Source organism: Petromyzon marinus, chromosome 68 (genome assembly GCF_048934315.1).
Source record: "Petromyzon marinus isolate PM22_M1 ecotype Great Lakes invasive population chromosome 68, UKy_Petmar_22M1.pri1.0, whole genome shotgun sequence".
NCBI lineage: Eukaryota > Metazoa > Chordata > Hyperoartia > Petromyzontiformes > Petromyzontidae > Petromyzon > Petromyzon marinus.
In genome coordinates, this window is record NC_133734.1 from 1,624,986 (window position 1) to 1,645,702 (window position 20,717).

Genomic DNA, 20,717 nt, shown 5'->3' on the forward strand with positions numbered 1-20,717 from the left:
TGGGTCTATGGGCAGTGTTGGGTCTATGGGCAGTGTTGAGTCTATGGGCAGTGTTGGGTCTATGGGCAGTGTTGGGTCTATGGGCAGTGTTGAGTATATGGGCAGTGTTGGGTCTATGGGCAGTGTTGGGTCTATGGGCAGTGTTGAGTCTATGGGTAGTGTTGAGTCTATGGGTAGTGTTGAGTCCATGGGCAGTGTTGGGTCTATGGGCTGTGTTGAGTCTATGGGCAGTGTTGGGCCTATGGGCAGTGTTGAGTCTATGGGCAGTGTTGAGTCTGTGGGCAGTGTTGGGTCTATGGGCAGTGTTGAGTCTATGGGCAGTGTTGAATCATAGGGCAGTGTTGGGTCTATGGGCAGTGTTGAGTCTATGGGCAGTGTTGGGTCTATGGGCAGTGTTGGGTCTATGGACAGTGTTGAGTCTATGGGCAGTGTTGAGTCTATGGGCAGTGTTGGGTCTATGGGCAGTGTTGAGTATATGGGCAGTGTTGGGTCTATGGACAGTGTTGGGTCTATGGGCAGTGTTGGGTCTATGGGCAGTGTTGAGTCTATGGGCAGTGTTGGGTCTATGGGCAGTGTTGAGTCTATGGGCAGTGTTGGGTCTATGGGCAGTGTTGGGTCTATGGGCAGTGTTGAGTCTATGGGCAGTGTTGGGTCTATGGGCAATGTTGGGTCTATGGACAGTGTTGGGTCTATGGGCAGTGTTGGGTCTATGGGCAGTGTTGAGTCTATGGGCAGTGTTGGGTCTATGGGCAGTGTTGGGTCTATGGGCAGTGTTGGGTCTATGGGCAGTGTTGAGCCTATGGGCAGTGTTGGGTCTATGGGCAGTGTTGAGTCTACGGCAGTGTTGAGTCTATGGGCAGTGTTGAGTCTATGGGCAGTGTTGAGTCTACGGCAGTGTTGAGTCTATGGGCAGTGTTGGGTCTATGGGCCGTGTTGGGTCTATGGGTAGTGTTGGGTCTATGGGCAGTGTTGAGTCTATGGGCAGTGTTGGGTCTATGGGCAGTGTTGAGTCCATGGGCAGTGTTGGGTCTATGGGCAGTGTTGAGTCCGTGGGATAAGGGAAGGAGGGGATGGAGGGAGGCGGTTGAAGGTATGGGGTTGTGGATGACAGAACAGGAAAAACAAGTGTCGGCTGAATTCGGCAACTATTTTTCCTGCAAGCGGCTGAATCGCTTCCGAGAATCGCTTCCCCCACACAGCGACAATGGGGGGCGGGTGTCGGCCACCCCACCCCGCTTGTGCAGTGCCACAGTCCGGTCCTTCAAAAAGGCACCGCTGCTACTATTCGCTACTAACAACACTTTGGCCCCGGCGAGTGTTGAGTCTATGGGTGCGAGTCGGTGCTGTGTGCGTTGAACTTCTTTCGGCGGAAGGCCAACAGCACTGAATGTTCAATCTAGAACCAATCACCCACTCACCCACTCAATCTCTCACTCTCCCACTCACTCACTCAATCACTCACTCACCCACTCACTCACACACTCAATCTCTGACTCACACATTCACCCACCCACTCACCCACTCAATATCTCACTTACTCACTTAATCACCCACTCACCCACTCAATCTCTCAATCACCCACTCACTCATCCACTCAATCTCTCACCAACCCACTCACCCACTCAATCTCTCACTCACCCACTCAATCTCTCACTCACCCACTCAATCTCTCACTCACCCACTCACTCACCCACTCACTCACCCACTCACTCACCCACTCAATCTCTCACTCACCAACCCACTCACCCACCCAATCTCTCACTCACCCACACGTTCACCCACTCAATCTCTCACTCACTCACTCACCAACCCACTCACCCACTCAATCTCTCACTCACCCACTCAATCTCTCACTCACTCACCAACCCACTCACCCACTCAATCTCTCACTCACCCACTCACTCACCCACTCAATCTCTCACTCACCTACCCACTCACCCACTCAATCTCTCACTTACTCACTCAATCACCCACTCACCCACTAATTATCTCTCTCTCACTCACCCACTCACTCACCCACTCAATCTCTCACTCACTCACTCACCAACCCACTCACCCACTTAATCTCTCACTTACTCAATCACCCACTCATCCACTCAATCACCCACTCACCCACTCAATCTCTCACTCACACACTCACCTACCGACTCACCGACTCACCAACTCACCCACCCACTTACCCATTCAAGGACAAAGATACCCCGAGTAGTATTTACAGACTGGGGCAAGTTCTGTTGCCAATTAGCACCTATTCAGGCCGGAACGCCATACGAGATGGTTGGGCAGCACCACGCCCGGCCGCCTTTGTCTCCCCGACTGACGAAGTTCACTACACACCGCACCAGGTACTCATTTGAGTCTGAGTCGACCTAGGGGAGGCCCAGGACCGGTTAATATAATCGTCACTGGTGCTAGTGGCCGTGAGCGGGAATCGAACTCGGTTCGCCGGGTTCGCAGCACAGCATTGTGCTAACCGCTGCGACAACGCTCCCCAGAATACTCACCCACTAACACTCACCCACTCACTCACTCACTAACACTCACCAACTCACTCACCCACTAACACTCACCCGCCCACTCACTCACCCACTAACACTCACCCGCCCACTCACCCATTAACACTCACTCACCCACTCACTCACCCACTAACACTCACTCACCCACTCACTCACCCACTAACACTCACCCACCCACTCACTCACCCACTAACACTCACCCGCCCACTCACTCACCCACTAACACTCACCCGCCCACTCACTCACCCACTAACACTCACCCACTCACTCACTCACCCACTAACACTCACCCGCCCACTCACTCACCCACTAACACGCACCCGCCCACTCACTCACCCACTAACACTCACCCACTCACTCACTCACCCACTAACACTCACCCGCCCACTCACCCACCCACTAACACTCACCCGCCCACTCACTCACTCACTCACCCACTAAAACTCGTCCGCCCACTCACTCACCCACTAACACTCACCCACCCACTCACTCACCCACTAACACTCACCCGCCCACTCACTCACCCACTAACACTCACCCGCCCACTCACTCACCCACTAACACTCACCCGCCCACTCACTCATCCACTAACACTCACCCGTCCACTCACCCACTAACACTCACTCACCCACTAACACTCACTCGCCCACTCACTCACCCACTAACACTCACTCACCCACTCACTCACTAACACTCACTCACCCACCCACTCACCCACTAACACTCACTCACCCACTAACACTCACCCGCCCACTCACCCACCCACTAACACTCACTAACCCACTCACTCACCCACTAACACTCACTCACCCACTCACTCATCCACTAACACTCACTCACCCACCCACTCACCCGCCCACTCACCCACCCACTAACACTCACTCACCCACTAACACTCACTCACCCACTCACCCACCCACTAACACTCACTCACCCACCCACTCACCCGCCCACTCACCCACCCACTAACACTCACTCACCCACTAACACTCACTCACCCACTCACCCACCCACTAACACTCACTCACCCACCCACTCATCCACTAACACTTACTCACCCACTCACCCACGCACTCACACCCCCACCGACTCATTCAGAGCACTTGCCCTTTGCGAAGCACGTGTGATAAACGGGACAGCTTTGTCTCTTGGATTTCTCCTCCGGCGTGGAGGAGGTGGAGGGGGCGGGGCAGGAACTGGGCGGGGCGCAGCGTGCAGTATTTAAGACTGAGTCGACCTCGATAGGGTGCAGAATATTGCAGAGGGTGAGGTAGCAAGACCAGGTGAGTGAGTGGGTAGGTGAGTGAGTGAGTGGGTGAGTGAGTGGGTGAGTGAGTGGGTAGGTGTGTGAGGGAGTGACTGAGTGAGTGACTGAGTGGGTGAGTGAGTGAGTGGGTGAGTGAGTGGGTGGGTGAGTGAGTGAGTGACTGAGTGGGTGGGTGGGTGAGTGAGTGGGTGGGTGAGTGAGTGGGTGAGTGAGTGGGTAGGTGTGTGAGGGAGTGACTGAGTGAGTGGGTGAGTGACTGAGTGGGTGGGTGAGTGAGTGAGTGGGTGCGTGAGTGAGTGGGTGAGTGAGTGGGTAGGTGTGTGAGTGAGTGACTGAGTGGGTGGGTGCGTGAGTGAGTGGGCGCGTGAGTGGGTGGGTGAGTGAGTGGGTAGGTGTGTGAGTGAGTGACTGAGTGAGTGGGTGAGTGACTGAGTGGGTGGGTGTGTGAGTGAGTGAGTGGGTGAGTGGGTGCGTGAGTGAGTGAGTGGGTGCGTGAGTGGGTGGGTGTGTGAGTGGGTGCATGAGTGGGTGCGTGGGTGAGTGAGTGAGTGGGTGAGTGAGTGGGTGCGTGAGTGAGTGAGTGGGTGAGTGGGAGGGTGAGTGGGTGGGTGGGTGAGTGGGTGAGTGAGTTGGTGGCTGCGTGGGTGAGTGAGTGGGTGAGTGAGTGGGAGGGTGAGTGGGTGGGTCATTGTGATGATGGGGATGCCAGTGGTGTTGATGGTGCTGACGATGATGGTGCTGATTAATGCGTTGATGGTGGTAGTGGTTCTGATGATGATGTTGATGATGATGCCGCCGCCGCTGCTGCTGCAGGAGGGATGCCCGTTGACAGGATGAGGATGAGGCCCTGGTTGGAGCTGAAACTCAACTCGGGATCCGATCCCTGCCTCTCGTGGGTGGACAAAGTGAGCCCTCCCCCCGCCCTGCCCGTGTCTCTTTCCCGTGTCTCACCGCGTCTCCCTGTGCCTTAGGGTCCGTCCATAAATGACGTCACGCGATTTTGGACATTTTTTCCCCCCTCTTCGTCACACGGCGTCACAAAAAGTCAGACCCCCCCCCTCCTCCTCAAATATGACGTCACACACAACAAATTAAACACGCTTCAAATCGCTTTAAACCATCGTCACATTGCAGTTGCGTATTTAATGCGGCGCTGCACTCTGATGTCGTAGGAGAAAACATCTATTTAAAAAAAAGTCTATTCAATGAAGTAGAAACGTGTTGTCTGTACTTATTTAAAGTTGCGCATTTTGATGTGACGTCACATTTCTCAACCACCCCCCTCCTCCAATCGTCACGCATCGTCACAATTGTCTTACCCCCTATTAAGGTGCGTGACGTCATTCATGGACGTCCCCTTACCGTCTCTCACCGTGTCTCCCCCCTGTGTCTCACCGCGTCTCTCTCCCCCCCCCCCCCCCCCCGGTGTCTCTCAGGAGAAGGGAATCTTCATGGTGTCTTGGAGGCACGCATCACGGAGTGGTTGGAACGAGAGCACGGACGCCTCCATCTTCAGGGAATGGGCGATTCACACCGGTACGGAGGAGAGACACGGAGGGAGCAGAGACACGGTGACACGGGGGGGAGACACGGGGGGGAAACACGGGGGGGAGACACGGGGACAGAGACACGGAGGGGGGGGAGACACGGGAACGGAGACACAGGGCGGCAGGAAGGACGTGGCGTTCGATCCCTACCCTGACGATGCCTGCTGCCGTATATTTGGAGTCTGAGTCTCTCTCTCTCTCTTTGCCCGTGATGGTCACTGCTTGGATTTTTCTCCCGGCCCTTCCGTTTATTTCCCTCCTCCGCATTTCGAATCTATCTCACGCATTTAGAGTCGTTGGCTGCTGCTATAAATTGGCTGCTGCTATAAAACTACGCAGCTCAGTGGGGCCTTGCTTGGTAAAAATATATTTTTTTAATGTTTAGTTTGGATCTCGATGAGTACGCGTCTCTCTGTAGGTCTCTGTGGGTCTCTGTGGTTCTCTACGAGTATAGGTTTCTATGAATCTCTGTGGGTCTCTGTGGTTCTCTACGAGTATAGGTTTCTATGAATCTCTGTGGGACTCTGTGGGTCTCTACGAGTTAAGGTTTCTATGAATCTCTGTGGGTCTCTGTGGTTCTCTACGAGTATAGGTTTCTATGCATCTCTGTGGGTCTCTGTGGTTCTCTACGAGTATAGGTTTCTATGAATCTCTGTGGGTCTCTGTGGTTCTCTACGAGTATAGGTTTCTATGAATCTCTGTGGGTCTCTGTGGTTCTCTACGAGTTTAGGTTTCTATGAATCTCTGTGGGTCTCTGTGGTTCTCTACGAGTATAGGTTTCTATGAATCTCTGTGGGACTCTGTGGGTCTCTACGAGTATAGGTTTCTATGAATCTCTGTGGGTCTCTGTGGTTCTCTACGAGTATAGGTTTCTATGAATCTCTGTGGGACTCTGTGGGTCTCTACGTGTTTAGGGTTTCTATGAATCTCTGTGGGACTCTGTGGGTCTCTACGAGTATAGGTTTCTATGAATCTCTGTGGGACTCTGTGGGTCTCTACGAGTATAGGTTTCTATGAATCTCTGTGGGAATCTGTGGTTCTCTACGAGTATAGGTTTCTATGAATCTCTGTGGGACTCTGTGGGTCTCTACGAGTATAGGTTTCTATGAATCTCTGTGGGTCTCTGTGGTTCTCTACGAGTATAGGTTTCTATGAATCTCTGTGGGACTCTGTGGGTCTCTACGTGTTTAGGTTTCTATGAATCTCTGTGGGACTCTGTGGGTCTCTACGAGTATAGGTTTCTATGAATCTCTGTGGGACTCTGTGGGTCTCTACGAGTATAGGTTTCTATGAATCTCTGTGGGAATCTGTGGTTCTCTACGAGTATAGGTTTCTATGAATCTCTGTGGGTCTCTGTGGTTCTCTACGAGTATAGGTTTCTATGAATCTCTGTGGGTCTCTGTGGTCCTCTACGAGTATAGGTTTCTATGAATCTCTGTGGGACTCTGTGGGTCTCTACGAGTTAAGGTTTCTATGAATCTCTGTGGGTCTCTGTGGTCCTCTACGAGTATAGGTTTCTATGAATCTCTGTGGGTCTCTGTGGTTCTCTACGAGTATAGGTTTCTATGAATCTCTGTGGTTCTCTACGAGTATAGGTTTCTATGAATCTCTGTGGGTCTCTGTGGTTCTCTACGAGTATAGGTTTCTATGAATCTCTGTGGGTCTCTGTGGTCTCTAAGTGTTTAGGTTTCTATGAATCTCTGTGGGACTCTGTGGGTCTCTACGTGTTTAGGTTTCTATGAATCTCTGTGGGTCTCTGTGGTTCTCTACGAGTATAGGTTTCTATGAATCTCTGTGGGACTCTGTGGGTCTCTACGAGTATAGGTTTCTATGAATCTCTGTGGGTCTCTGTGGTTCTCTACGAGTATAGGTTTCTATGAATCTCTGTTGGTCTCTGTGGTTCTCTACGAGTATAGGTTTCTATGAATCTCTGTGGGTCTCTGTGGTTCTCTACGAGTTTAGGTTTCTATGAATCTCTGTGGGTCTCTGTGATTCTCTACGAGTACAGGTTTCTATGAATCTCTGTGGGACTCTGTGGGTCTCTACGAGTTTAGGTTTCTATGAATCTCTGTGGGTCTCTACGAGTATAGGTTTCTATGAATCTCTGTGGGACTTTGTGGTTCTCTACGAGTATAGGTTTCTATGAATCTCTGTGGTACTTTGTGGTTCTTTACGAGTATAGGTTTCTATGAATCTCTGTGGGACTCTGTGATCTTCGGGTCTCTGAGTCTGTATTAAGATGCGTATTTGGCAGCTGCTATGAACGTCGTCCACGTAATGATGATATCAGCTACTCGGTTGAGCTCCTATCATTTGTGATAGCCAACTCGCTTCTGAATAAGAGCCACGTAGCTCAGTGGGGCCTCGCACACGGTAAAATACAAAATTCATAATAAGTTGTTGTTTTTTTGCGTTAGATCGCGTTATTTATAAATGTGGTCGTAACCCTCCACCACCCGACACGGCCAGTCAGCAAAAAAAGTGTCACGTTGACAAAAAGACAAAATAGTTCACTGCTTTAGCCCACACCGGTGTGTTGAAGAGTGAATCCACAACATTTTACAGCTCCTTCCGCATTCGGTGAACGCCGCGGTTCAGGTGAGAAGAGAGAGTGATGACAAAACGTCCGCACCCCTCCCTCTCTCTCTCCGCCGTATCTCTCCCTCACCCTCTCCGCGTCTCTCTCTTTTTTTACGATCAGAGGAAACGAGAAGATGCTCCGTGTAGTCGGCACTTTGCTCCATTCATCATTTCGTTTTTTTTTGTTTTTTTATGCTTTGCTTTAACTAACCCCCCCCCCCCCCTCTTTTAAATGAAAGACCCAACAAATGTTTTTTTTTCCTTTTTTATCTCCTTTCCCCTTCCCTCTCTCTCTACCCCTCTCTCTGCCTCTCCTCTCTCTCTACCCCCTCTCTCTCTACCCCCTCTCTCTCTCTACCCCTCTCTCTCTCTCTCTACCTCCTCTCTCTTCCCCCTCTCTCTCTATACCCCCTCTCTCTACCCCCTCTCTCTCCACCCCCTCTCTCTCTACCCCTCTCTCTCTCTACCCCCTCTCTCTCTCTACCCCTCTCTCTCTCTACCCCCTCTCTCTACCCCCTCTCTCTCTCTCTACCCCCTCTCTCTCTACCCCCTCTCTCTCTCTACCCCCTCTCTCTCTATACCCCTCTCTCTCTACCCCCTCTCTCTACCCCCTCTCTCTACCCCCTCTCTCTCTCTACCCCCCCCCCCTCTCTACCCCCTCTCTCTCTCTACCCCCCCCTCTCTACCCCCTCTCTCTTCCTACTCCACTTCACTCTCTCTCGCTCACTCTCTCTCTCTCTTTTTTTTAATAACTACGACAAGTGCTCACTCTCGCTCTCTCGCCCTCTCTCTCTCTCAGGCAAGTTCCGCGCGGACCACGTCGACCCGAAGACGTGGAAGGCGAACTTCCGCTGTGCTCTGCACTCACTCTGCGACGTCCGCGAGCGTCGCGACCTGAGCACGCGCAGAGGCGGCCAGGCCGCTCGGGTCTACGTCATGCTCGCACCACGCACACGTGAGGCGGGGCGGGGGGGACGCGTGGGTGGGGGGGGGGGAGACACGGGGGGGTGGGCAGGGGGGAGACACGGGGGGGCAAGGGGGGAGACACGGGGGGGCAGGGGGGAGACACGGGGGGGAGACACGGGGGGGCAGGGGGGGAGACACGGGGGGGGCAGGGGGGAGACACGGGGGGGGGGCAGGGGGGAGACACGAGGGGGGCAGGGGGGAGACACGGGGGGGGCAGGGGGGAGACACGGGGGGGGCAGGGGGGAGACACGGGGGGGGGCAGGGGGGAGACACGGGGGGGGCAGGGGGGAGACACGGGGGGGGCAGGGGGGTAGACACGGGGGGGCAGGGGGGAGACACGGGGGGGCAGGGGGAGACACGGGGGGGGCATGGGGGAGACACGGGGGGGGGCAGGGGGGAGACACGGGGGGGCAGGGGGGAGACACGGGGGGGGGCAGGAGGGAGACACGGGGGGGGCAGGGGGGGAGACACGGGGGGGGCAGGGGGGAGACACGGGGGGGGAGACACGGGGGCGGGCAGGGGGAAGACACGGGGGGGGGGGGCAGGGGGGAGACACGGGGGGGGCAGGGGGGAGACACGGGGGGGGCAGGGGGGGAGACACGGGGGGGGCAGGGGGAGACACGGGGGGGGCAGGGGGGGAGACACGGGGGGGCAGGGGGGAGACACGGGGGGGGCAGGGGGGAGACACGGGGGGGGCAGGGGGAGGACACGGGGGGGCAGGGGGGAGACACGGGGGGGCAGGGGGGAGACACGGGGGGGGCAGGGGGGGAGACACGGGGGGGGGCAGGGGGGAGACACTGGGGGGGCAGGGGGGAGACACGGGGGGGGCAGGGGGGAGACACGGGGGGGCAGGGGGGGGGCAGGGGGGGAGACATGGGGGGGGCAGGGGGGAGACACGGGGGGGCAGGGGGGGCAGGGGGGGGACACTGGGGGGCAGAGGGGAGACACGGGGGGGGAGACACGGGGGGGGCAGGGGGGGGCAGGGAGGAGACACGGGGGGAGACACGGGGGGGGCAGGGGGGGGGGCAGGGGGGAGACACGGAGAGGAGACAGGGGGGTGGGCAGATACAGGGGGGACACGGGAAGAGACACGGTGCGGGGGGTGGGCAGGGGGGGAGGCACGGGGGAGAGACATGCCGAGAGAACGAGATGCTAATGTTGATGATTTTTCTGTTGCAGCCAAGAAGACGAGTAAACTGAAGTACCGGAATAAAAGGCGAGAGGTGACTCATCAACATCATCACCGCCATCAACATCATCACCATCAACCTCAACCGACATTCACCACTAAGTGGCTATTCGTTCACCACGGCCCTTGTGCCAGGCTAGGTGCACCTTGAGGCCACACGAATTGTCAAAGGCTCGCTGGTAGGAAAGGCTCCAACTCCTTCTCACAGTGAGCATCAATTACCAGATCAGAACACGTAACATATTTGACCAATAGGGAGTAATTCCTTGACCACACGCGGGTATCGATTAGCCTGCAATTGTATTTGTACCAGATGGAAACTCCACAGGTACACCAATGGAAAGCTTCTCGAACCACGTGGTCAAAGATTATGTTAAATAGTGTAAAGGCCAGAGACTTCCCTGTCGTACCCCAAGGTCAACAGGGAATGGCTTTGACTCCCGGCCACGTATATTTATCCGGGCCTGCCCATCATCACGAAGGCCCTTAATGGTTGTGAGCAGAGTCAGGGACTCTGAAAGCAAGAACAAAAACCCAGAGCCCTGGCCTACTCATGGTACCATAGGCATTGACCAGGTCAATTAACCAGGGATTTGTCCTGTTTAAATTCTTTACATTCTGATGTAGCAGACGGACAGAGAATATGGCGTCTGTGGAGGACACCCTGGCCTGATACCACATTTTCGGCTCCGAAAGCCTCTCCGCAGCGTGCCTGGTAAGGGTGCGATGTTGAATAACCCTTGCCAGGACCTTTCCCGGCCTCGCACTGAGGATGGAGATGCCTCTGTAGTTGTTACAATCTATGCGGTCCCTGTTCCTAAAGAGGGGGACCACCAGGGCATCTTTCCAATCCTCAGAAACCACCTCCAATGGTCCAGACAGTTTGTAATGATGTAACATAGGGCTATCTGCATACAGACGCCACCCTCCCTTAGCAGTTCGCTTGAGATATCATCTCTGCCCGGCACTTTACCTGGTCTCAAGCTCAGGATCACTTTTTTATACTTCAACAGATGGCCACATCAGCGCGCCATTTACAGGGAGTGGCTACATCCTCCGATATTTGATTTAAAACCTACAAACCTGTTCATGGGGGTCGGAGATTATAACGCCGTTCTTTCCCCGAAGAATGGTGATATATGTGGCACTGCAAGTTACGTCATTGATGGAGTTAAACAGTGAATTGTTATCGCGTGCTAGTGAGGAAGATTCCATCTCCTCAGTAACCCCATGACCACCACTCATTCTTGCAGCACTGCACGGCTCTCTGAGCCTCTGAGCGAAGGCTGCTGTGAATCTCCTCATTCTCTGATGTGGGATTCTGTAGACGGTGGGAGTGGGCCTGGCTCTTTATTTTGACTCAACAGAACAACTCTTCTGTCAGCTAGCATCTCTAGGGAGGTCTGGACCTCATACCCAATGCAGCCGTAGCAGCTGCATGAGCCACACTCATGAACTTCACCCAATTTCCCTCTTGGCATCAGGAGGGGGGGGGGCGATGCCAATTTTAATGAGAAGCGAGCTGAGACCAGGCTACTGTGGTTTGAATGGGGTCTAAATTGACACCCACCACCGAAGTGGAAGAATGGTAGGTATATCTTACAAGTGAAAAGCTGATTCAGTGGGCAGATCAGCTCCACGGTAGGTCCAGGTGCCATGAACATGGACCCGCATTCCCTGTTGTGTGGCTATGTGGTCCAACAAATGTTCTTTCTTGGACCCGGCATGCATCCAAGATGTTGTGTGGATGTGGCGATACCAGAACAGCATCTTGTTAATTACAAGCCCATGGACTGCACAGAAGTCTATCAGCCTCATCCTACTGTTGTTAAATCTTGACTTAAAGCTTTCGTGAGTGCAGGAATTCATATTCTTTGGGTCTTTCGGTAAAGCCATGTAGATAGAAAAATAATAAAAAATATATAATGACGTTTCGATCGCAACACAAGCAATCGTCATCAGGTGGACAAATTTAGCGGGAGAGCTGCTGAAGCAGCATGTTATATAGGTTTGAGATGGGTGTAGCCCAAGGGTAAGGGGGTGGGGCTAGAGATGGAATTTGCAAGTAAATGTAAGATCGGAGAGCTGATATACCTCCACGACGACACTGCTGTGGAGGTGGCCATTGTATTGAGAGATTAGCATGTCAATGTAAGCGGACCACCGCAACGGTGGCTGTGCTAGTGAGACATCCGGCTCGTTAAAAAACGAGGGACACTGCCAACTCGAGGACAAGGAGCAATGGTTGGCTGTGTTCGTAAGACATTTAGCGTGTATGTAACTCAGAGTGTCGGAAATAACTGCTAACATCGGCAGGTAGGATGGAAACATCACAGCCAGTTGTGACTTAAATTGGTTGATGACGTCCTTCCACTGATTGCACAGTTTGCACCCATCTTCTCGGTTGAATTTGTGTCTGTGTTTATATATCTGGATGGCTTCATCAACGAATCTTTGTTGATAGCCTGTGGGTTTGAGAGTACCTTCGTCTAGGAAAATGTTATTTTGTGTGTGCCCACAGCATTAAAACAATAATCAGCCACGGCTGAGGTATTGGTCCTACCGTGTTTCAGATCTTGCCTTATACTCACGAACACGGTCCGAGACATGTCGCTTAGTTTCCCCAATGTAACTACTGCCACAGCTTAGTTGTAGACAATGGGATATTGCATGTCAGGGATCACATCCTTCAAAGATGGGATCAGATCACGAATTTTATGTACTGTGTTGAATCGATCCTGGATCTTGTGTTTGCTCATGATTTTGGAAATATTTTTAGTAACCGCTGCTAAGTATGGCAAGGCGATGGTTTTGATTGGGTCCTCAGATGGTTATTTCCTAACGGTTGGGGTGATGGCTTTACGGATTGTGTTGTCGGAATATCCATTCATCTTGAGGGCTTGGTGTACGTGCTCCAGTTCACTGGCTAGGTGATGATGGTCAATTTTTTTTATTATTTCATTCTCATTCTACATGACCTTACCGAAAGAACCAAAGAAGATGAGCTCTATGGTATACAGTTTTGATGATGGAATTCTTCTGGGATGGATGGTGGTGGGAGTCAGGTTTTAGGTAGGCATCTGTATGGGTAGCTTTCCTGTAGATATTGTCCCATTGAGCCATCTCGTCTCTTTTCGATTAAAACATCCACTTCCATGGTGAATTTAATGGCTGGATGTATGGAATTGATGTGGTTGAATAATTGGCCCAGCGCTGGTAGGCCATGTGGCCAGATGACGAACGTGTCATCTACGTATCTCTTCCACAAGGAAGGACGTAGGGTGGATACCGGGAAGGCATATGTCTCTGTTGTTATTGAGCTGATCTGGCCCATGCCTTCCAAACATTCAGGCTCAGGTGCCTGTGTCATGACTGACTCGGTCATTAAGTCACCCAAACTCTATATATCACCACCACAACCACTCCTCGCCTCTTGTTGATGTGGAGGCAAGCTCACAGCTTGGGTCTCACAGCTTCCCACACCTCACCTCCACGCTCCCACACCCACCTTCATTATTTTGTTCAAAAGCAGAGCCACTCCCTGTTGTTTGGCAGTTTCCTGCCCCCGAGTGGAGAACTTTACTGTCCACCACTCATGAGTTAGAATCAGTCCGCCGGACCTCCGGTATTCCACAGAAGTCCAGGCAGAACCGGTCCAGCTCCCGACAAAGTAATAGCAGCCCCTCCTCCTTAGTAAACATACAGACATTCCACGTGATCACTGGCAGTGGTTTCTTGTTTCTTGAGGAAACCTCGAGGAATTGGGGGTGGGGGGAGGTTGTACCATCATCATCCACGGAGTTGATCTAAAGAACGGGACACCCATTCCCATTGGCCGATTGGAACAGCTGCTGATCGATGATTGGTCGGTTCGCCAAAGCGTCAGGATTGGCTGCGGGGGAATTCACATTGCCATTCGTGGGACTTTGGTTTAAACTTCTCCTCATCCCCATGTCTCATCCTCCTCCCTGTGTCTCCTCCTACCCCGTGTAAGTCAGATGCCACAGGAGGAAGATGTGGAATCAACTCAGCAAGAAATCTCTCGCCACTCTCCTCGCCCGCACACTCCTCACCACTCCTCTAGCCTGCACACTCAACTATCGCCTCACCACTCCACCCACCCACACATTGCTAAACTCTCTCCTCACCACTCTCCTCGCCCATGCAATTCTCACCACTCATCTCACCTGCACACTCAACTCTCTCCTCAGCACTCCACTCGCTCAGACACTCCTCAGCTGTCTCCTCAATACCCCTCTCACCCACAGAATCAACTATCTCCTCACCACTCCTCACACCAACACACTCCACTATTCCCTCACCACCCTACTCACCATTCCTCACCACAACACACTCCTCACCACTCCGCTCACCACTTCTGTAACTCGGAAATCACGTTTTGCTCTTCTTACCTGGAAAATCCTCATCTCTCGTTATACACGGACGCTCCTCACCACACTCACCAATTGAAGACCCCTGCTCACCACTCCCTCTACTCTCACACTAACCTCTCTCTCTCCTTGAGAGTCCCGAGCTCCTCACCCCGACTCCAGCAACCTTCTGCTCCTCACCAGGTGAGGGTGTGGGGGGTGGTGAGTGGGGAGAGTGGGTAGGGTGCGTGGGGAAGTGGGTGAGCGAGTGGGTGGGCGAGGAAGTGAGTTGGTGGGCGAGTTAGTGAGTTGGTGGGCGAGTGGGTGAGTGAGCGGGTGATTGAGTGAGTTCGTGGGTGGGTGAGTGAGTTGCTGTGTGGGTGAGTGAGTTGGTGGTTGAGTGAGATAGTTAGTGGGTGGGTGTGTTAGTGGATGAGATAGTGGGTTGGTGAGTGTGCGAGAGGGTGAGCAGCAGGTGGGTGGGTAAATGGGTGGGTTGGTGGGTGGGTGAGTTAGTGGGTGGGTGAGTTAGTGGGTGGGTGAGTTGGTTGGTGGGTGAGTTAGTGGGTGGGTGAGTTGGTTGGTGGGTGAGTTAGTGGGTGGGTGAGTTAGTGGGTGGGTGAGTTTGTGGGTGGGTGGGTGAGTTGGTGGGTGAGTTTGTGGGTGGGTGGGTGAGTTGGTGGGTGGGTGAGTTAGTGGGTGGGTGAGTTGGTTGGTGGGTGAGTTAGTGGGTGGGTGAGTTAGTGGGTGGGTGAGTTGGTGGGTGGGTGAGTGGTGGTGAGTTAGTGGGTGGGTGAGTTAGTGGGCGGGTGAGCACTGCCCGAGTCCGCTTCCCACCACACGGCCAACGTCAGAGGCGATTATTGAAGTCAGTCCCGGGAGCATCGCCTGGGTCGACTCGGCCTTAAATGGGCAGCTGGGGGCAGTCTGTGTGGACGACGAGCGCTGCGGAGAGACAAAGGCGGTGGAGCTGACTGGCAGTGTGCGCGCAGGTGGGGACGACTCAGCGTGGAGCGACGCCCTGGGCTTCCGGCTGCAGATCTCAGCCTCGTACACAGGTGGGGGGTACGGGGCGGAGGGGGGCACGGGGGGAGGGGGGCACGGGGGAGGGGGGCATGGGGGAGGGGGGCACGGGGCGAGGGGGGCACGGGGCGAGGGGGGTACGGGAGGAGGGAGGCACGGGGGAGGGGGGCACGGGGGGCACGGGGGGAGGGGGGCACGGGGGGGATTCACAGTTTGGGGGGGGGACTAGGGGAGGGGGTGTATAGATGGGGGGAGGGCACGGGGGGGGGGGTGAGGGACCCACAGTCTGAGGGAGGGGACGTGGCAGGTTCACATGGGGGGGGGCATGGGGGGGGACACGGAGGGGGTGGCACGGAGGCGGCATGGGGGGGGGGGGACACGGAGGGGGACGCGCGGTGGGGGTGGGGGGAGTCACGGTGGGGTGGAGGAGTTTGCGCTCATGGCAGGTGCTGCCGTTGTCTCCAGTTCTGCAGGGAGGAGGGGCAGAACCGGAAGTGGCCTCGGACGATGACGTCATCGAGGTGAGCCCCACGAGGGGGGTGGGGGGGGCGCGACAGTCCGCTCAACGCTGCACGTGGCCGCGGTGTCTTTGTATGGCCGCTGTCTCCGTCTATTAAGCTCTTGAACATCTCTCTCTCTCTCCTCCCGGGTCCTCCGGTTTTCCCCATCCACATTTAGAATCGGCGTCACGTGTTCAGAGTATTTGGCTGCTGCTACACAAGTTCCACATTATGAGCCGCTTCGTTGAGCTCTCATTTGTGGCGAGGTCGCTTCTGAAAAAAAAGACCTTCGTAGCTCAGTGGGCCTTACCTGATAAAGCAAACAAAAAAAAACATGTAATAGTTTATATTCTTGGTTCTTTCGGTAAAGTCACCACGTAGAAGGGAAACAATAAAATAATAAAAATATAAAACAAGAACATTTTTTCAAATTTTCTTGCTGTGGTTTTCACACCTGATTATGATTGCCTGTGTCGCAGTCCCTTCTACGTGGTGGTGACTTTTACCGAAAGAACCAAGAATATTAATCCCTGCAGTCACGAAAGCTTTAAATCAAAATGTAATAGTTTAGTTCATACGGCGGATATCGTCGGGTTCGGGATCGAACCCACGACCTCTATACCAGGGCGAGGTAGTTAACAACTTCTAGCCACCGTGGTGTCTCGAAGTTGTACATGGGGCAGGAAAAAGGGAAGGTGGTTGGGCTCGATGGCCAACTCACATAGGGGGCGATGATTGGGAATGTGGTGGTGTTCCGTGTTCTTTAATTGGCTGAGGAGGTGGGGGTTTTAAGAGTTAAATTAATATAGGTTAGATGCAAGGCAGCCATTGTAGTTGCAATGGCTGCTTTGGGTACATGGTCCATACCTCTTCAGAAACCCTAGCTATCGGAGGAGGTGTTTTAGCTCGTTGAAACTATGAGGCAGGTCCACTCCCACCGTCTACCGCATCCATGGCCAAGAACATCCTTAAGGGAAAGAATGGTGATCTGACCCCCAGGAATAGGTTCGCAGATTTGCTGAAAATTTCTCTGAATTCTGAGCACAAGAGGAACCCCTCGGCTCAAACAACGTCATAGGGCAAGGTGTGGGTTGACCCTCCTGGGAAAGTAGCTGCTCCCTGTGAGTAATTGGCTAAAGTGCCATCTGTTTAGGAAATGTGGAGGGCGATCCGGAGCTTGAAACCAGGTAAAGCACCAGGAAAAGTTTAACCTCGCAAGCGAACTTCTGAGGGATGATGGTGTTTGTGTGCAGACTGCCTTATGTGACATCATAATTACAAATGATCGGTCCACAGGAAGGGTTCCAATGGTGTTGAAGGATGCCCTGATGGTCTCCATTCTTTAAAAGAGGGACCGCACAGATTGCAACAACTACCGGGGTATTTTCCTCAGTATGCCGGGAAAGGTCCTGGCAAGAATTATTTAACATCGCCTTGCCAGACATGCTGAGAGACTTGCGGAGCCCCAATGTGGTTTCATACTGAGGCGGTCCTACACAGACGCTATTTTCTCTCTCCGTATTCTTCAGCAGAGGGGTAGGGAATTCCAACAGGACCTACATCTCAACTTTATTGACCTGGTTAAGGCCTATGATACCATCAATAAGCCAGAGCTCTGGGTCATTCTTCGTGCTTTTGGAGTCCCAGACCATCTGCTTACAATCCTTAATGACCGTCATGATGGTGGGCAGACTTGGGTAAAGCTACGTGGCTGGGTGTCGGTGCCATTTTATGTTCACTTTGGTTTGAGACAGAGATGTCCTCTTGCCCCTACATTATTTAACCTATTTTTTAACCATGTAGAGGGAGCAGCTTTCCATGGAAGTACTGGTGGAATTTCCATTTGGTATAGATACAATTAGAGGCTGATCGATGCCCAGGTGTGGTCAAGGGATGGCTCCCTCTTGGTCAGCCATTTGATGTATGCTGATGATCTGGTGATTGCTGCTCACTCAGAGGAGTTGGATGCACTCCTGGTGAACTTGGAGCGTGCTACTAAGAGATGGGTTCTTACCATCAGCCCCACAAAAACAAAGCACCTGCATGGGTATATTATGCTGAATGTTTCCGTACCTGGGCAGTGTGCTTATGACCAGTTCCGGTTTTGGCAGCCGAGGTCTCACTCTGAATCAGTTGAGCAGCATGACATTTTCAGCGGCTGCGTAATAATGTGTGTACACTACCCGGTCTGTCGCTCCACACGAAGTTTTGGGTCTTCGCAGCCATAGTTACGACCTCCCTTCTCTAAGCTTGGGCAACGTGGAGCCCTTTAAAGGAACATCCATGCCGGTTTGAAACATTCAGGCTGGCCTGTCTACGATCCATCCTTAGTTTAACCAGACTGGACTGTGTAAGGAGCTCACAAATCCTTGAAAGATCTGGACACGATACAATAAGGGAGCTCTTCTGGCAAGCAAGGCTCCATTGGATGGGTCATGTAGCCCCGCATACCCAAGCAGCTTCTGTTCGGCCGGATAAATGGGGAAAAACGGGCGCAGCAGGGGCTCGAGATGGACCTGATGTGGTCCAGAAGGATGTGGAGCTGAGTGGACTTGCCGATGATCGCTACTAACGGAATCAAAATCGGCCTCTGTGGAGGAGGTTCGTGAAGGATGCTGCTGGGCAGTTGGAGGTAGTTGTCCTCCAGCAACAGTGGAGGGCGGAGGAATGACACTCACAACAACGAGCGGAGCACCGGGTGGCTAAAACACAGCAAGTTGGCATAGTAGCGGGCTCAGGTGGTGCATCAGCCAGTCATCTCAGTCAGTCGACCTGTGGCACCTGAGTCTGTCCCGTGACCTCCTGCCAGCGGGCGTTCAATACTTCGCTTGGCCTTAAAGTGCACCTAGCCTGGCACAATCGCCACTGTGACGTCACCGCCGCTCAGTGGTGAAGGGCGGTGGTTATTGTCGTGTATGGCCGTGTTCTCTCCACTGCTGGCTGAGTGAGTGACCCTGTGCGTGCCGTGTTCTGTCCGCAGCTGGTCGATCACCTGCGCCAACTCCACGAGACGGCGTGGGAGCCAAGGCTGGTGCCGTGGTCTCCACCGTACTGAGAGTGATGTACAGAGGGAGAGATGTATATAGACATATACGCGTATATATACACAGATGTATATTTGTAGATGTATAGAGATATAGATTTATACATACCGATGTGTATATACAGAAATATCCTGTGTACAGATAGCTGTATATACAAAGATGTATAAAGATAGACAAAGATGAATTTATGTATGTACATAGAGATATATATAGAGATGCATAGTGATATATAATTCCATTCAGAACCTCTCGACACAGATATACACAGAGATATATATATGGAACAATATTGAGATATACAGTGATATATATACACACACGGCTGAGTACAGAGATAACTAGAGATGTAGGGAGAGCGTGTGAGAGTCCGAATGTCAAAGTCGCTTGGTGTAGAGCAGGGGTGGACAAGCTGTAAGAGACCAAAAGAGCCAAAAAAGTACACCATAAATTCTGCAAAAAGTGTGTGTATATGTAAGTGTATATATATATTGACAGTTTTCTGCACAGCACGGGAGACATTTATTATTAATTGCTACTACTGTGATAGCGTGTTCTACGTTATGTCCCTTCGATAGAGCCACATGACAGACTCAACACAGACCCATGGACTCACACTGCACCATAGACTCAACACTGCACCAGAGACTCAACATTTCCCAAAGATGCAACACTGCCCATAGACTCAGCACTGAGACCCATAGACTCACACTGCACCATAGACTCAGCACTGAGACCCATAGACTCAACACTGCCTCATGCAGCTTGAGACGCCTGTTGGCCACTGCTTGGTGTAGAGGCTCACGGTTCGAACCCTGTCACTGCCCTGGGTAATACTCCGCGGTGGCTAGGAGATGTTAACTACCTCACGTGGTATACATACAGGAGGCCGTGGGTTCGATCCCAACCCTGACGCCTGCTCTACGTTTGGAGTTTGCGACTCTGTCTCTCGCTCTCCCTGTGGTCGTGTGGCTTCTTCGCAAGGTGCTCTGGTTTTTCCCTGACACGTTTAGAATTATTTTTTTCTTTGGTAAAGTCACGTATGTAGAAATACAATAAAATTATATTAATATAAATCAATCACGACGTTTCGACCGCAACACAAGCGATCTTCATCAGGTGTAAAAACAAATAGCGAGGGAGCACATAGGGCGACATCAACGCAACACATAGAGAGCGCCAAATTGCACGGAGGTAAATACAACAAGAAGATGAGAGACGGGAATTCAACAAACCTAAGAAAAAATTATGTGATGCAAAACCAGTCAGGCCAAACACAACAGTTAGACACTTGCCTGGCCGACCACGAATTTCAGAAGAGTGCTACATTACCTGTTCATCCTCTGGATTGAACATACCAGCATAGACAGAGTGAACAAATACGAGGTACAAGTCAGCAGAAATAAATACATATACAGAGACACCAAGGGGCAAGGAGAGGAAAGACGGACAGAGAAGCAAGGAAAAAGGGGCGGAGAGATGAACAGACAGAGGCCTTAAATAGAAAAGTGGAGGTGGGGGGGAGGGGGAGGGGCCCAAGAGAGCAGGGTCGCACGGCAGCATAGGTGGGGGGAGGGCTAGGAGAGGGCAAGGGGTACAACACATTCGTGCATTCCGAGTATTTGGCTGCTACGATAAATCTCCACACGATGATGATATCGGCCGCTTGGTTGACCTATCGCTTGTGAAAGAGAGCTCCACAGGCCAGTGGGTCATTA

At 52.8% G+C, this 20,717-nt stretch overlaps 1 protein-coding gene across 1 annotated transcript; it reads left to right on the forward strand.

Moving 5' to 3' along the window:
* The first annotated feature begins 3,748 nt into the window (after positions 1–3,748).
* Positions 3,749–19,464, forward strand: LOC116956844 (uncharacterized). The gene is made up of 9 exons (XM_032978692.2): positions 3,749–3,799; positions 4,597–4,688; positions 5,220–5,319; positions 8,710–8,865; positions 10,056–10,099; positions 14,064–14,639; positions 15,428–15,493; positions 15,924–15,979; positions 18,939–19,464. Exons 2-9 carry the CDS (start codon positions 4,602–4,604, stop codon positions 19,042–19,044), a joined length of 1,191 nt encoding a protein of 396 aa, XP_032834583.2. The 5' UTR covers positions 3,749–3,799; positions 4,597–4,601; the 3' UTR covers positions 19,045–19,464.
* Positions 19,465–20,717: the final 1,253 nt, after the last annotated feature.

Excerpts from the sequence above, each read along its gene's own strand:
- LOC116956844 (XM_032978692.2), top strand. The coding sequence starts at position 4,602 with ATGCCCGTTGACAGGATGAGGATGAGGCCCTGGTTGGAGCTGAAACTC. Across the intron at positions 8,866-10,055 it reads CATGCTCGCACCACGCACAC|CCAAGAAGACGAGTAAACTG; the intron begins GTGAGGCGGGGC and ends TTTCTGTTGCAG. Across the intron at positions 15,980-18,938 it reads CGGACGATGACGTCATCGAG|CTGGTCGATCACCTGCGCCA; the intron begins GTGAGCCCCACG and ends TTCTGTCCGCAG.